General features: G+C 45.2%; 1 protein-coding gene across 1 annotated transcript in view; it reads right to left on the bottom strand.

Moving 5' to 3' along the window:
* Positions 1-945: 945 nt before the first annotated feature.
* Positions 946-16092, bottom strand: part of TTLL12 (Tubulin tyrosine ligase-like 12) — a 147757-nt gene continuing 132610 nt past the window's right edge. Inside the window, exon 15 of the mRNA XM_077637524.1 lies at positions 946-8328. Within this exon, the coding sequence (XP_077493650.1) occupies positions 8177-8328 (152 nt within the window). The 3' untranslated portion in view covers positions 946-8176. The remainder of the gene's footprint in view (positions 8329-16092) is intronic.

A 16092-nucleotide genomic window follows, 5' to 3' on the forward strand; every position in this document is an offset into this window, starting at 1 on the left:
AAACCATGTGCGGCTTGGATGGCTCGCTGATATACACATTTGATAGCCGCTGTCACCGTGGGATAGCGGGGAAGCTCTGAAAACGAAACTACGTGGCCCGACTCTCTTTTCAGGCCTATCGACGGGAACCTGCTGACCATCAACTGGTCAGCCTTTGCGCGCACATTTCCTGGGGCGTGGGAGACAATGTAATATGCAGTTCAGGACTGTGGACTAATATCTGGGCGATCACCTGTTGAGCACGTCATATCGCAACACGGCGCCCCTTCGGGGGCCTGTCCGAATTAACTGATGTGGGTCCCGCGACGTCCAAATAAACAAGCTTGCGACGCCATAGACTTCCATGGGCGTTTGGCGTTTGGCCCCTTACTGAAGCCAAGATTCTCGGTCCTTGGAGTAAGCCTTCATCACAGAGGAAAGGTTTGAAGGCACTTTTCAAGTTCTTGAAGGACTCAGGACTGAATGCAAGGTTGTGAACAATCAGTGTGTGCCCTGTGTACCCTGCAAGTAACGGCCAACGGACATGTGGAAAAGTGATCATTTCCCTTTGTTCTCTCCCCTTTCTATCCCTCCCTCCATTCCCCTTCGCACGTGTAGGGTAGCACACCGGGCGCTGCCTAGTTAACCTCCCTGCCTTTCCGTCTTTCTCTCTCTCTTGGCGGGACTCCGGCAGCAGTCCGAATTCATCACCACCTGACTACGCTCACTGCAGGGCAAAGGCCTCTCCCATGTCTCTCCAATTAACCTTGCCCTTTGCCAGCTGCGCCCACACTATGCCTGCAAACTTCTTAATCTCATCCGCCCACCTAACCTTCTGCCGCCCCCTGCTACGCTAACGGGGCCGAGGTTTTGCTATAGCCTCGTTATTTCGTTAATGGAATTCCCACAAGATTTTACATCACAACCTGCACACTGGCTGAGCCAACAACAGTGTGGACAACCGCACAGCAGACAATGGGTTTCTTTATTATTGCTGCACACATTACAAGGATGCATGATTGGCACATATTGTTGGCATAAGTACAGTTGTCGGCCACAGGGCCCGACCTGACGTATTCCTGCTCCCCTGCCCTTGCAAGCATCTTCTTTTGCAATGGACGTTCAAATATGGTCTGGCACGCATGTACTGCTGAAGGCCAGGACGGGAGGCCAAGCAATGGGTAAATCTTTCCACATGCTTTGAGGAAAGCTGCAGGAAGCACATGTAAAGCCCAGGTAGGGCAGCAGCAGCTGTGCACACGTGCCACCGCAGTTGCTGCACAGGGCAGAGGAGCACGAGTACGGCAGGTGCACATTGCAGATGCACATGAACACTGGGGATGTGTGTGAGCAGTTCATAGACAGGAAGGGGCTAGTGTCTATGCCAGCATTGGGGGCAAATGGGAAATGGAGCGATTTGCTGAGACAGCATGCACTGTTTTGGGCACTTGTTGGCCACAGCTGCTGAAGTGCAGTTCACACATCCACTAAACAGTACCTGGCACACAGTGAGGGGACCGTGTGGTGGACTGAGAGCAAATGAAATTTACATTCAGCTCTATCTACTGTCCTCACGAAAGCAGAGCAATCAGCGTTACTGCTGGAAGCCGGACATAAATGAGCACTGCTGGGAAAACAAAAAATGGCAACAAAGGGCCCTTTGAATAATAGGAGCCAGCCCAGCTGCCAATAAAAATAACAGGCAATACATATAAGGCACACATGGTACTAACTATAGCCAAGTATACTTCCATCTATCATTTTGAAATGCTGTCTCTCAAATTCCATTGAGATCGGATGGTTTTGTTGTGAAAACGAAAGAAATGAAATGAAATGAAACACAATAAGTGCCTCTTGTCGATCCACACTAAAATTGGCTCCCGAGCCCCTTAAAAAAAATGCATGCGCACACTCAACTGGGAAAGCATTCCTCAAAGTTTGAGTGTGAAGAAATAAAATCTCAGTTTTCAAATGCACATTACAGTACCAACTTTGAAACTAACTTTAAAACAAATCATGATGTTTCTTATCAATTCATTACATGTCAGTCTGTTGAGCACAAACACTGCATATATGTGAGAGAATGGTAACATAACTGGAAAGCCATGCTTTGATCTTACTTATCAAACAGTTTATGGCAAGCCTTAAACAGACACCGAGGAGGACAAATTCAAGCTGGCCTGTATCGAAAGGTTCAAATCTGTATCGAGAGGCCTGTATCGAAAGGTTCAAATCTAATTTTCTCAGCAATACTCAATGCATCCTTTGTTGCCAGACCATGGTCACCACAGCCAGAAAGTGCCATAAAATTGATTTTTACTACTCGGTGATCACCAACTGTCCTCAGTGTCCGTTTAACCCCGTAATAGACACTTTTTTTTAAAAAAATGGTATGACAATGGCCATTTCGTGCCCTCGCTGCAATCTGCTGGCGAATTGAAAAAAAAAGATCTGGACAGGCCCTGCTCGCCTAAACCGTTTGAGTGCCACGCCCGAGTATGCTCGTGTTGCATCTTGCATTCACTCCTTACAACTCACGAGTTTACTCAGGTTAAAAAAAAAACCTTTGAATGGTACCACCATCTATTGAGCATTTGTTAAATCTGAAGTTTTAGCGTACTTTCACAGATGAAGGGCAGATGCCGGTGTTGTGTTTGCTGTGGTGATTCGCAGCAGTCGTTTTGTGAATCTCCTTCGTTCCAGCATCACGTTAGATTTGTCCGACATGCAATATATCACTATGCACCGAGCTCTGTTTTGAAGAAAACCACACACACAAAGCGTGTGGTTTTCTACCACACACACACTTTTCTATTACACAACCGAAACTAACACAGCCGCACCTGTTTAATGCTCAACACTTGCTAAATAATTCATGCTCTTGCCTATCTACCTATCTGAAAAAGAGTTGATTTATCCTTTATAAACCGAATATTACATTTTGCACAACTCATAGCATGTTTTCTAGAGAATAAATCCTGTGTTACGGTCGGAAATGTGTCCTACATTGCCCACTATTTCCTCTCAACCATGGTATTGTGCTCCTAGCATAAAACGCATATTTGTAACTGAGAGAAAAAAAAATCCAGCAAGCAAGAATCAGGTCCTCCTGAAATACGTGGCACTCAAAGGGTTACACCTGACACAGAGTGCCAGAAAAAAATTGGAGAGGACACTTAAGCTCTGCCTTAAGGCTATGATGCGATAGCATAGTGGGTTAGGCTTTCCATTCTGAGCAGTTTGACACCCTTGAACGCGTTTTTAATTTCTTTTTCAATTGTTTTGAATTAATCAATTACACACTCTATATTTTATTAATTAGCATCATTAAGCATTGGATTTTCATTCAGAGCATTTTGACACCTTCGAGCCTCCCTTTTATAATCATTTTCATTTCTTTAATTAATCAATTAATTACAATGATTTCATTAACTCATCATTGCCTATCACACATTAATCAATCATCAATCACTAGAACAACAAACTACGATGACATATTTTTTTTACGCAGCCTGCGATTATTTCCGACACGCGGTGCCGACTATGCCGACGGCTTTTCAACCGAACAAGCTGTATACGCTATCGCATAACACATGACAAGCTGGACTGTTCAGAAGCCAGAAGTGACCGTCAGCTTACGACAAGCCTGGCACGCCCAAGTCCACTAGGGGGTTAATGCCGCCTTCTCTATGTGCATTTCTTTCTGACCTGTGTCCTTTCGTTTTTTCCATGTTTTCACCTTTCTTGCAACAACTTAGCCAATGAGTATAAATAAAATTAAATGAATAGTAATGCTGAAGCCTTTTGCCCTCACATGTATGCGCACCACGAAGAAAGCATGGGCAGCCAGTGCACAATGCAGAGTAAAATTTCTGTGCCCCAACAATTTCTTGCAAATGCACTACCACCTGGCGAGCTGAATCCTGCCCCCGACTCTGAGGACAAGAGTATAATGCCATGCAGTGCATGGAACGAACCACTGTGGAAGCCAAAGCCAAGCAGAGGCTGTGGCAAGTGCCCAGGCACTCCAGCGTTCCAACTGCGCTGAGTGCTATGCTCTGCAATTAAAGCGCTCTCAGCACCAATTTCCACTGTCAGCTTGGAGGCTTTGCTATCGTCTGTAGGTTCTGTTGTACAACAAGTGTTTGCTGTTTCATAAAATGGACACCTACCATAGGCAATAAGAGGTGCTTGCTCCTATGTTCACAGAAAGCCTTTTCCATTTTTGTAGCATGAACCAGGTGAGTACAATGGCAAAAGTATTGTTACAGCAGTCAGCTGCAGCCATGTCTCACATAAGTGCCGTTGGAAGGCTGGACACTATGCTGGTCAACCCACTGTACAGGGTCGCCCACTCTTATGGTGAACAAGCAAAAGCTCCGCGGAGTGCCAGTGCATCTGGCACAGCCGCACGTTGAAGTGAAGCGGTGCAGGCCAGCAGTGCTTTGTAGCAGATGACATGAGGCACCACCTCCAGGTCCCACCGCGCCTGTGCCACTTCACTTTGACGTGCGGCCACACGTTCACATGTTCACCCCAAGAATGACCAATCCTGTACATGCCAGGGACGTGATCAGAACGCTTATGCAACTTCAACCAACCACAGACCAACTCTGACAAAAATCACTCATGCACACCACAATGTCGGCATAGACTCTCGGCCAGAACATCACAAACATGGACAGGATGGCAAATTTGAACACCAGCTGGTTTTCAGTTGACTGCAGGCATGAACAGTCTTCGTCAAAAGTTTACAGCCCAAGGGATCTGCTTCTGAGCCCTGCAGTGCGGCTCCTCTTGCATACTCAGGGACTCCAATCTCACGAAGGAGGGGCAAACCTAGGCCCTCAACCCTTCGTAAATGTGCTGAAGAGCCCCGCTACACGGCTTGGAAGCAACCCCCTTGGGCAGTATATTTTTGACAAAGACTGCACCTTGCTGGCCACCAATGCAAACAGGTACACCAATCCAGATATACCAATACAGTCCCAAACCAATTCTTCAGTCTCCTGACAGGCCTATACAATATTTCAGTATTTGTTGAAGAGCTCTTGTGCACCTCGTAGGTTATATTGGATTTTATGGCACATAAGTAGCTAAGGCTATTATGCACCGAACACATGGCTTTAATACTGTTTGTTGTGTTAAAGGATTACACGTTAAGAAATCTACAGTTTGTTTAAAACGTTAATTTGCTTGAGAAACCTAAATTATACAAAAAATTAACAAATGCATTTTTCCCTGAGAGCAACACTGGGTGAAAAGGGATGTATTCATTGTAGAATAGAGGAAAATATACTTTTCCTTAGCTTTCAAATTTTGTGCATGAGAATAAAATGCGGTTTACTGAAAGCTTGCCTGAACATGTTTCACATAGGTTTGTTTTGTTTTTTAAGTGAGAAGGTGTGTGTGTCCAATGCAAAACCGATATAAAATTACTTCAGTAAAACATTCTTCATGTCTGCATGATATAGGAACGTGTACACATTCCCTATCAATATTTCAGACCATGTAGCACCCAAGGACTTCGTTCTTTGCACTACATTACATCGCGAGCAAGCATCGCTGCTTCATTCAGCTAACCCTTTGCAGCTGTGGGAGGCAACTGTCTTGGATATTAAAAGTGCAGATGGGGAGGGGCTTGAACAGGCAGAGCAATTTAATTTCTGTGCCTCATTGTTGCCACTGGAGGTAACAGCATGATTTGCCCTTCTTTTCCCACAGATCGCGGTACTAGAAACATGGTCTAAGAAGGTAAAAGCGCAACAGTGTTGATAATGTGGGAGCAGCAGAGCCTGTCACAGCTCAGAAGCTATGATGACACCACCACAAGTGGAATATGTGGAACAACGGGAGCATCGCCACAGGCTCCTTCCTGCACATTTCCACTCCTGGTTTGCCGAGCTACTGGTGCCATAGAAAACAGATCCTCTCCTCGCCTCACGTGGCAAACCTCTACAATTTACACTGTGGCAGCGAGAGACATGGAAGCGGCACACTTATGCAAAAATTCATTTTCTGGTTCATGGCATGGTTCGCACCACGAGGGCTGTGTAAATGGCAATTCGAACTGCATGCGTTTGAATTTCTGAGCAATTCCAACCACATGACTCAGTCTGTTCATGCATCACTGCAGTTGGTGCATAAATTAGCGTGTGAACTGAAACGCAAATCAGTTCCACCAGCAACAATTCGAACTGTGCTCTGCCATGCCTGGGCACATGGTCAACAGAGCAACACACCCGCAAGGCTGTGCCACCTTTTCAGACTGTGTGAAGGCCCACATGTGGATCACCACGTTACTGGTATAAGCCTACAAGCACTAAATAATTCATAATATAATTTCTTCTCTCATGCTGGTTTGGTTTCAATAGACCAGTGACAGGTATGATGTCAAAGTCTAGTACAGGTCGCATAAAGCATTAAAAAAAAACGCGACATAATTGCTGCTTCTTCACTTGTTGCCATTCCAGCTCTTTAGGAAGGTTGGTTGCAGCATTACAGAATATTGACAAAGCAGCAATTAACCACAGGTTTTTCTATGCCTCATATCACATATATACTGAACCTTGATATCAAAGTCGTCGTTTGGAACTGAAAAAGCATGGCAGAAGCTCAACTGGAGATTCTCCCAAATCTTAAGTCGGACTATCCACACTGCACCTCGTCCAACTAATGGCGGTGCAGGTAGCTTTCGAAGCAGGAAGTACAAGCACAGTTATTGCGTTTTTTTGACGCACAATATGTCGACCTGGTAATAATGAAACCACTTTGACGTATTTTATATTGAAAAACATGTGAACCATGCTTAGATTTCCAGCATGGAAAACTTCTTGTGCATTAATTAGGCAAATTTAATTGTGGAGAACGCAACTTAAGAATTAAGAAGGGTTTCTACTAATAATTATTTAGTGGCCGTAGGCAAATACCACATGAAGATGCATGTATGTCTTTGTGGTGATGCATGTGTCTAGTGCATCACCACAAAGAACAAAATATGCAAGCAAAATTTTGTGTCTCTAGTTCTGTAAGGGTGAGCTCAAAGGCCTCAGTAGCTTAGTGTTGGCTTTCACTGTTAACAATGGATAGCATGACCAACACCGAAATGCAGGAAATCGGGAGGAGCGTTGCATGCCTTGGGGAAACAAAACAAATGGGCAAGAGCTTCCGGTGATATCTGCTGTGCATTCACCACAGCCACCTTGGTTTTCCAAAGCCTGCAGCATCACCGATTACATGAGGTTGGTAGCGGCTATCGCCCCATGTTAGACATATACGGTGTGCCACTGTGGCTTGATTTTAAAATGCCAGCCGTCGGCGGTAAATACCAAGCCAAAAGGTTTCACGAGAAGACCGATACCCTGCATTAATTCAACGCCAGGCCGTTATGAAGACGTCGCCAAAACGCATGTGGCACAGATAAGCAGACTACCAAAGTGTGGTGGAAGTAGTACTGCTGATTAGCATGGCAATTTGCAACTCGGAGTCACAAGGCTGAGGGACATTAAGCAGCGTGCAACTGCCTACTTTTCAATCTTGGCACTGCCGACCTGCTCTTTGGCTGAAAATCACAGCTGGTCGTGCAGGTCATGAAGGCATTGAACGCCACCTGTCTCACAACCTCTGAAGAAGGCAAAGAGGAAGCCTTTGGCAATGTTAAGGCTTCAATACAGGCGTTGGTTGTTGGGTTCTGGGGGCTGGAGATGGTTATGGACCTTTTAAGCAATAAAATTGGCTCCTTTCCGACTCCTTTCAAACTTCTTTCCAACTGCAGTCTACTATATTTCTATTGACTTTGGTTACAACTTTGGTTAGCCAGTTCAAACTGCATTCGCGCCTCTGTGCAGTTAAAATTAACAAGCTCTTATTGTCTTGTTGTTGTGCGGTGTGGTGCAGTGTGGACACGATGGAAGCGCCACCCTGGCATGGGGCAAGATTTGCCTACTTTTTCAAGCCAACTGCAACACTGAGAAATGAATCGTTCAGTCAGTTAGACCATTTTCTTGGCTCTGCGGAGTCTGAAAAATCAGTTGGGGGACTGTACGCATCTCTGGCTTTTGACCCGTAATTCTGTGCTGCTGCCGGCAGTTGCATAAGTGCGAGACCTGCACCTCTTGAGAGCATTGCTGACAGCCCGGCACCTCTGCTGGCGCTTGTGGCGTTCTGTCTAGAAGATCCCCGCCTGCTGCTCCAGTGGTCAGAGGGGCACGAAGCTCGCGCTGGAGGCCGCCTCGTCCAGAAACATGGCCGCAAACACCTCATTGAAGAAGTCCGGGTAGAACTGGCAGGCTCGGTGGCAGTCGGGTGCCCAGTTCACCTCCAGCAGCTTGGGCTGCATCCGCAGCTCCCCTGCATCCCACAGTGAGGAGAGGAGGACTCAGCTCCAGTCAACAATGCCATTAAAATTGCTTTGGGTTTCATCATGCAGAAGCAGCTAAGGTTATCATTAATGTCTCTAGTTTCCCGCAATTCCACAAAAAAATCGCAGATTTTAAGCGTTCTTCGTGGAATTGTGAGTTAGCAGTCACATTCTCTTTTCTGATGCTGCTGCTGTTATAGAGATCGATAGGACCGGCAGTATGATGGCTGCAAGTATGTGCACTGTCATGTTAATGCGTGCCCTTATGGTACCAAGTGTGCACGCTTATGTTTGTACCTGTTCTTACATATATAAGCAGCCCCTTATCTGCCAATAAACACAGTTTGTTTCCTGCCTCCCGACCGTTCACATTGGCAAAATGATTATTTAATCTTATTTGCCTAAATGTAACATGAGGAGAAGTTAAAAAAGTCAAGACATATTTAAAAGAAATAACATTACGAATATAATGCAATCTCAAACTGTTCAGGCCAATTGGGCCCCCAAGAAAATGCAGATGGCATACTAAAATATGGAAACAGCGGGTTCGGTGACGTTATTTAAAAGTAAATGCTTCAGATGAGTGTGCCACAATCGAGTGAAGTCAAGCCTCCCATGCAGCAGCAACAGCCGTCATTGCCGTGCTTCTGCTACTAGGTGCGTCACGCTGCCCAGTCTTGCGTTCGTTTCCCATCCTTTGCTGCTTTCCCTGCACCACTCAACTCTTTCAGGGCCTTCTCTTTCTCAATGACCCACACTGCCTCCTCTCCATATCCACAGCAACCTTCTCCTGCTTTGCATGCTCGCCATGAACTTTGCCCCAAGGACATTAAAAAGCTGACTTTTCCCTAGCAACTCTTAAGCATAACGGCAAACATCATTCTATAGTCACCTTGAAAAGCTCAGGGGAAATAAAAAAATTCGCACTGTATTCACACCTTGGTTTCGAATATATCATGAGGTGCATTACGAAGCATTAATGTCCCCCGCAAAATTTAGTGGATTTGCGGATTTTTTTTCCCCCCAATTTGCAGAATTTGAAATTTTCCGCCACAGAAAGTTAGGGGTTTCCGAACTTATCCTTAGAACTAGCACATGCAAGCAGGCACAAGCGCAGCGTGTACCTGCTAGGTGTCTATGATTGCCGTGCATAGGCGCTGGAAGGCGTGCCTCAAATGGAGGTCAGCGGCTACCTTGACTTCCACAGGGCAAGTCTGAGCTGACAGCAGCTGCTGCAACTGCTATTTTTTGCATGAAATTCGCTAAATCAAATGCAACGCTGCGAGCATGTGAGGGAGCTAGCATGTGGCACAAGCAGATAGGTCCCACTTTCCAACACCTAACGTGGGGTGGCGAGGGAATATGCCTAGCAGGTCTCCATGGAGTTGCCGCTTAAAAGCAACAGCTAAGCAACGACAGTATTACAGTTAGGGCCAGCAGTCAGAGGTCCCACAGAGAGATCTCAAACCCCACAAATATGTTGGCTCCACATGTGGGTCGACTCCTCCGATTTCCGATGCCCACTTTTTCAGACGGTCAACACACCTTAAATGGATGTGACAAAGCTTCAATATACTCCCTCTTTTTTAGAGCACAGCTCTGAAGCATCTGTTTGTGGGTCAAGCGGTGTCCCTCGCTCCTGCCACTGCCATCAGCCTTGGCATAACCAGCAGAGCAAACGAGCAGCACAGCACAAGACGACAGAGAGCGAATGTGGAGTGCACCAAAGGATAATAGTTCGGCGATAGGGAAGACAGTGCGAGGAGGAAAGCAAATGAGGAGGATATGGCGGAAGCCAGAAGACAAGTTTCGGGGCGGCGAACCGCTAAATATAGTGCCAGTGAAGCGCGCATTGTAGTCCGTTTGCCCGAGGAGAGAGGTTCGGCGGCAGTGGACTGCTGTGCGCTGCCCAAGCCGAAACCCAGAGTTCCCTCTGTTCAGCAATGCATGTTCTGTATGTGGTAGCCTATGGTTCAACCACCACAGCAGCTGTGCTTAAAAATTACATTACCGAGAAGCATAATTGTCAGCCAATTTTTTTTTTCATGTAACGACCTTGAGTGTTTTAAATATACATGACTTTAAAAATGCCCATTCTCCCGATCAACATTTTTTTGGATGCCACACGTATTTGAAATATTTGATTCTAAATTACTTGAAGAAAGTTACTCTTTGCTTTGATTTTTTGGGCTCCAATAGTTCAGACTTGCCCGATATTTCGGACTCTGTAGAGTCCCAAATTTCGGTTTTTCGGACACAAATAGATGTCAGCAACACTGTTCATTGCTGGCATCTATAGACCGAAAGTTCATCTTTTCAGCCTAATACAGACACACGTGAGCATCACTGGCACAACCAACCGATTCTTTGCTGCCATCAAAGGCACCATTTTGGATTTAACTCTTTCACTACTACGCCACTAGGCATTGATCACCAGTGATCGAAAAATTCAAACTGCTATGACAGTGCGACCGCGGTCGTTACGGACTTGCTATGTCATCTGGTTTGTTGTTCACACATTGAAGTTTAATTTCCTATGTAACTTCTATTTTTGCTGCAAGTTGGTTATTTTTGAAATGCACTTGAAGTTGACGGATTGAACGCTCCGAGCAAGGCGTCAAAGTCGGGAATGGCTCGCGCTTGAAACAACTTTGCTGCATGCAATTCTGCTGCGTAAACAGCATTTATTTTTGATGCATCGAGTAGCAGGGACTCCAACGATGATCCTGCATCGTCAGATTTTGCTTCCGAAGCTCAAACTGCACAACCCGATCACAGAACGTTGGCCTGTTTGTTTATTTTCTTGTTCCTAGTCCATTGCGCGAACTGGAGCGCTTCTATGGAGCCTCTATGGTCATGTTACACCATCTAGTTTGTTCTTCAGAAATAACAGTTTCGTTTTCTGCATAGACTGCAATTTTATCGCAATGCGTAAATTTTTTAAATGCCCTTGAAGTGGAGGCTATGGCATAGGGTGCTCCCAGAGCGGCAACGGTGCACGCTTGCAAAAATCCCACTGCATGCGACTCTACTCCATTGAAACAGGTATTTTCAATGCATCGAGTATCAGGGCCTCTGACAACGGGATTTTGGTTTGGATGCTGAAAACGTGCAAACGGAGCCCGGAACATTGGCCTGTTAGTTGTTTGTAGAATAATTGTGTTTGTATAATTTTTCTTGGTTTTTCCTGAAATGATATCAGTTACAATTTGTATCTTTAAAAAGCACACTTATCAAGTTTTATTTTGGCACATAAAATAATACTTCCAATTGTTTTTTTGTCAGACTGTAACAATCATATCAAGGACACACTGAAATCCGTTTTCTTGAAAGAGCACACAGAAAAAATTTCTAGTTCAAAAAGTATTTGAGTTATAACTTGTACATTTCCGTGCCAAGTTATAGAAAGAATTTGAATCTTTTTGTAATTGCTAGAATTTTTTAATAACTTTATTTTGGAGAGTTATTGTCATGTAAATACCAACTTTTTGTTCCTCTTATATTGTATACTTTTACCTACCACACTTTTTCTAGAAAATATGTTTGTCTGAGACCTACGAAAGTCCTTTTTCCAGTGGTAAAGAAAGAGTTAAACAATCAATTGGCCGGAGTGACACAGATAGGCTCGAGATTTGTTCCTCAATGTTGCCACCCGAGTTGCCACTGTACCTCACTATTGCCACTCGAATGGCACGCTTTTTATTGCCATCGTGGTGGTCTACCAAGAGTAGTGCGAGAGCCAATGCGCGCAATCCCGTTGAAAACAAGACAAATGCGGTGTCTACCGCTGCCTGATGCCGCCAGTGGTGCGGGGCAGATGGGGGAACCTGAAGGTGGTGGGGGTGCAGTTGGAGGCACTCGCTTCCTCTCACTTCTTTCGTGGATTCCCTGGCTCAGCTTTCGCAACTGTTATTTCCGATAGAAACAGGCTGCTCTTGCTTCGTGTGCATTACAGCGTGTTTTCGGTACAATTTACAGCCACAGTGCACAAGTCTGGTATCGATGTAAGGTGCTGCGGACATGACGAATGCGCAATTCTGAGTCAAATACAATTCAATATTATCACTTGCAAATGGAATGTGGGAAACGGAGGAGTTCGCGATTTTTAGAGCCAGTTTTCATGAAAAAAGTTATTTTTTTTCTGACCCTTCAATAAATCGGACCATTTTTCGGCCCCCGAGAGTCTGAAAAATCGGTCGGCGACTGTATTCGCACAGGCCTAGAAAAAAACGTAACCATGATGTTCACCTGTGGCACAAAAGCGAAGCTACAAAGCACCCATAATGGCGGCACGCTTCCTGCAGCGACGTGCCGCCTGCCGGCATGCTGGCGACAGCAAGTGGACAGCCCACCATTCACTTGGTGTCGCTTAGCCTAACACGCTCGCATTGAAGCTGCAGCGGAAAGCGCTTGAGAACTAGCCACCATTCATCATATAAGGCTTAACCTTGTAACCAATTGCTGTAAACACAATAATCTTAGTCGACATCTGTCAGCTCACAACTCCTTTTGATAACAGATGATTTGACAAACTGCAGTAAAAGCTCCTTGAGCAGGCTATTTCGAACTTTCACAAGCACATGTACTTTGGAAGCTCCAGATTGCAGAAAGGTATTTGTCTTTTCAAACTGTGGGATGACTGACAGCAAAAAGTCACAGTATGCCTTGTTGGCATCTGATGAAAGGAACATGACAGCCTTCCTTGCTTGCCTTTCAACCAGTCGTTCCTCTGCTTACTATGAAGGAGCAGGGTCACAGATGTCTATTCTTAGTCTCTTGCCTTGACCTGCAGAGCCAATTCTGTTTTCCTTTGTCTGCTTGCTCTTCCCAAAAGCTTCTTCGATTGCTTCACTTCACTATGAAAGAAGCCGAGCAGTGAAGAACACTGCTCAACAAACCATTCCAGGCTGCTGCCAAGATAAAACCACACAGTGCTGACACGTTGCAGGATGTTTTTGGACTACATAGTGAGGGCATTTAAAAGCTTTTAACTAGTCTTTTCTTTTCAAACTTTCAAGGCAGAAGTAGACATCAATACAAAATTACAGGATTGGCTTCAGCCTGCTTAAGAGGGAAAATGTGAAAGCCTTTCCCTTTCCCCTCTTTCTCTCTCCATTGTTGTTTTTGTAAAATTTTAAAATTTTACTTTAATTGTTTACTTTTTGTTTTTACTTTTTATTTTCTTGTTTTTATTTTTAGCTTTCTTTTATCATGACTTATGATTGACAGTTCGTGCTACAACTTCCGTTCATGCCACTGATGAGCCAAGAAAGGAAGTCTTATGCCTTAATATCTCATGCACACATACAGGAAGGCATGCGGAGCCCCTTTCAGCTGGCAAACGGATTACCGTACTGACGTGGTTCTTATGCCGTTATGCGCAGCGTTGCACAACCATTATGCACAACCAAATACTTACCTAATAAATGATAGCATAGTAGATTCGGTTTCATCGGTTAAACACCTCAGCATCCTCCTAAATTCTAGCTTAACATGGACTGACCACATCGAATGTATTACATCTAAGGCACAAAAAAAGCTTGGCTTTCTGAAGCGGCGCTTATATCTAGCCGACAGGGACACCAGGCTTCAAGCATTCAATTCTCTTGTGCACCCTTCACTGGAATATGTGTCAACCATTTGGCATCCCTACCAGATTCCCCTCACCAATATACTTGAAGCCGTTCAGAATAAAGCAGCGCGATTCATTTTGTCATCGTACTCGAGATTTCAAAGCGTTTCATCTTTGAAGGAAGAGCTCGACATGCCGCCACTCACAATGCACAGAAAATTTGCCAGATTATCCTTTTTTCACACTCTCTATCATAGCAGTACATCATTTGCCCAGTTGCATATTTTACCGCCACCTCATATTTCACGTCGCACCAATCACGTGTACAAAGTTAACCCTATCTTCGCTCGGACAGAAAAGTATAAGAATTGACCTTTAACCTTGTCAATAAAACATTATAATGAGTTGCCCTCCAGTATTGCTTCTATAACCGAGTTTTCCTTATTTCAGTCCGAACTGCTAACTTATCTGGAATCCCAGTGCGTTCAGTAACAAGGTTTGCATTTTATATCACTTATTCGCAAACCAATATGTTCTTTCTTTGTTATTTGTGCATTTTTTGTAACAGTGTTTACATTATTATGATGTTTCTCAACTTGCCGTATTAACCACCTAAAGTGGCTTTTGGTCCTTTAAAATTGTGCTCTGATTTATGTCCCCCCACCCCTCCCCCCCATGTAATGCCAACAGTGGGCCCTTAGGGTATTTGAATAAAATAAAGAAATAAAATAAATTACAGTGACACGCTGCTTCTTGTACCCTGTCATCACCGCAGTGGTGGCCTAGTCATCTGAGCATCCTCCTCGCATGCGGGAGGTGCGGGGTTCGATCCCCAGTGCCGCCGGGTACCCACCGGTGATACAATGGGTATAAGCTTTCCCCTGCTTGGTGCTTGGCGACTTTAGGGTGAAATGCTTGGGAAATGGGTCTTTGACCCCACCTTAAGTAGAACAAAACAACCTTGTGCCATGGCGCTCTTTGTCCACAGATGCCCTTGCACCATAAAGATTCATCATCATCATCATCATTTACCCTGTCATCTCCACGTTCACTTCTCAGGCTCCTACTTCATTACCTGTGTGCACGTCTGCATGTCAAATTTCACCGACGTCTCATCAGCGTTGCCGATCTGGTGGTGCTCGTAGCTGTGTTCCCTGTGGAGCTTCGTCACATACCACTGAGAAGTGATAAGTTTTTCCTTGAAATCGGCTAGCAGCTTCTGGCATATTGTTGCCCGGCATCTAAAAGAAAATCCACTTCCTCTCATCATACGCTCCACCCAGTCCCAGCTTGCAGGAAGCACTGTGCGGGGAATCTGCATTCTTGTTGCTATCTCCATCGCTTTCATCTGGATTGCATCGGCAGTGACAGCAAAGCCCCCGCATCGTTCGCTACGAAACAACTCAGAGTTCTTCAATTTGTGGATGTTGGCCCTCCTTTGATAATCTGGTCCTGCTGCTTCCTTCACCTGATGATGCAACACTCTTCACCCTTCAAACTCATTCCGATTACTGTTAGGACTGTCAAACAACTGACACCTGATGCCAAACAAGCCACACCTGCCTGCAATGCCCGCGAAACCTGCCGAATGCAGCTGATGACAGGCCCATGTGATAACTCGCTGATAGAGTTATCGGGGTCACTTTTGGCTGGTTTTTGGCATTGTGTGCCACCATCTGTCATACAGCGTCGGAACGCAGCAACACAACATGCCGGAGAACACTCCGCACACGCTGCACCACCTCGGGACTCCAACGGTTCCGGCTGGATGACAGAGTGAGCAAGCGCGCTTGGCAGCCTTGCTTATGCGCTCTTTATGAAAAAAAGGGGATGCTTAGATTCACATGCAATCTTTTTTTTTTTACGAAAATAAGGTAGGTCAAGACTTGAAAGTACTTCTTATCGGACATATCACAATCACACCCACAGCAACAACGCTGCATGCTATGGAAATCACAATTCTGCCAACACAATGGCTTAATATGCTGGGCTAGCTCTGGCTACAGAAGGTAAACAATGAGGATGTGGTCGGGTTGTGATTGTTGCTGCTGTGTGGATCGCGTGGAGGCTTCCAGCATTGCCAACACAGTGTCGTGAACGTACCATGTGCAGCTGCTGAATGGCGAAAATATTATTTTTGGATATTTTTTTCAGTCAGCCCACATATCAAAGAAAATTGTAA

Source organism: Amblyomma americanum, chromosome 9 (genome assembly GCF_052857255.1).
Source record: "Amblyomma americanum isolate KBUSLIRL-KWMA chromosome 9, ASM5285725v1, whole genome shotgun sequence".
Taxonomy (NCBI): Eukaryota; Metazoa; Arthropoda; class Arachnida; order Ixodida; family Ixodidae; genus Amblyomma; species Amblyomma americanum.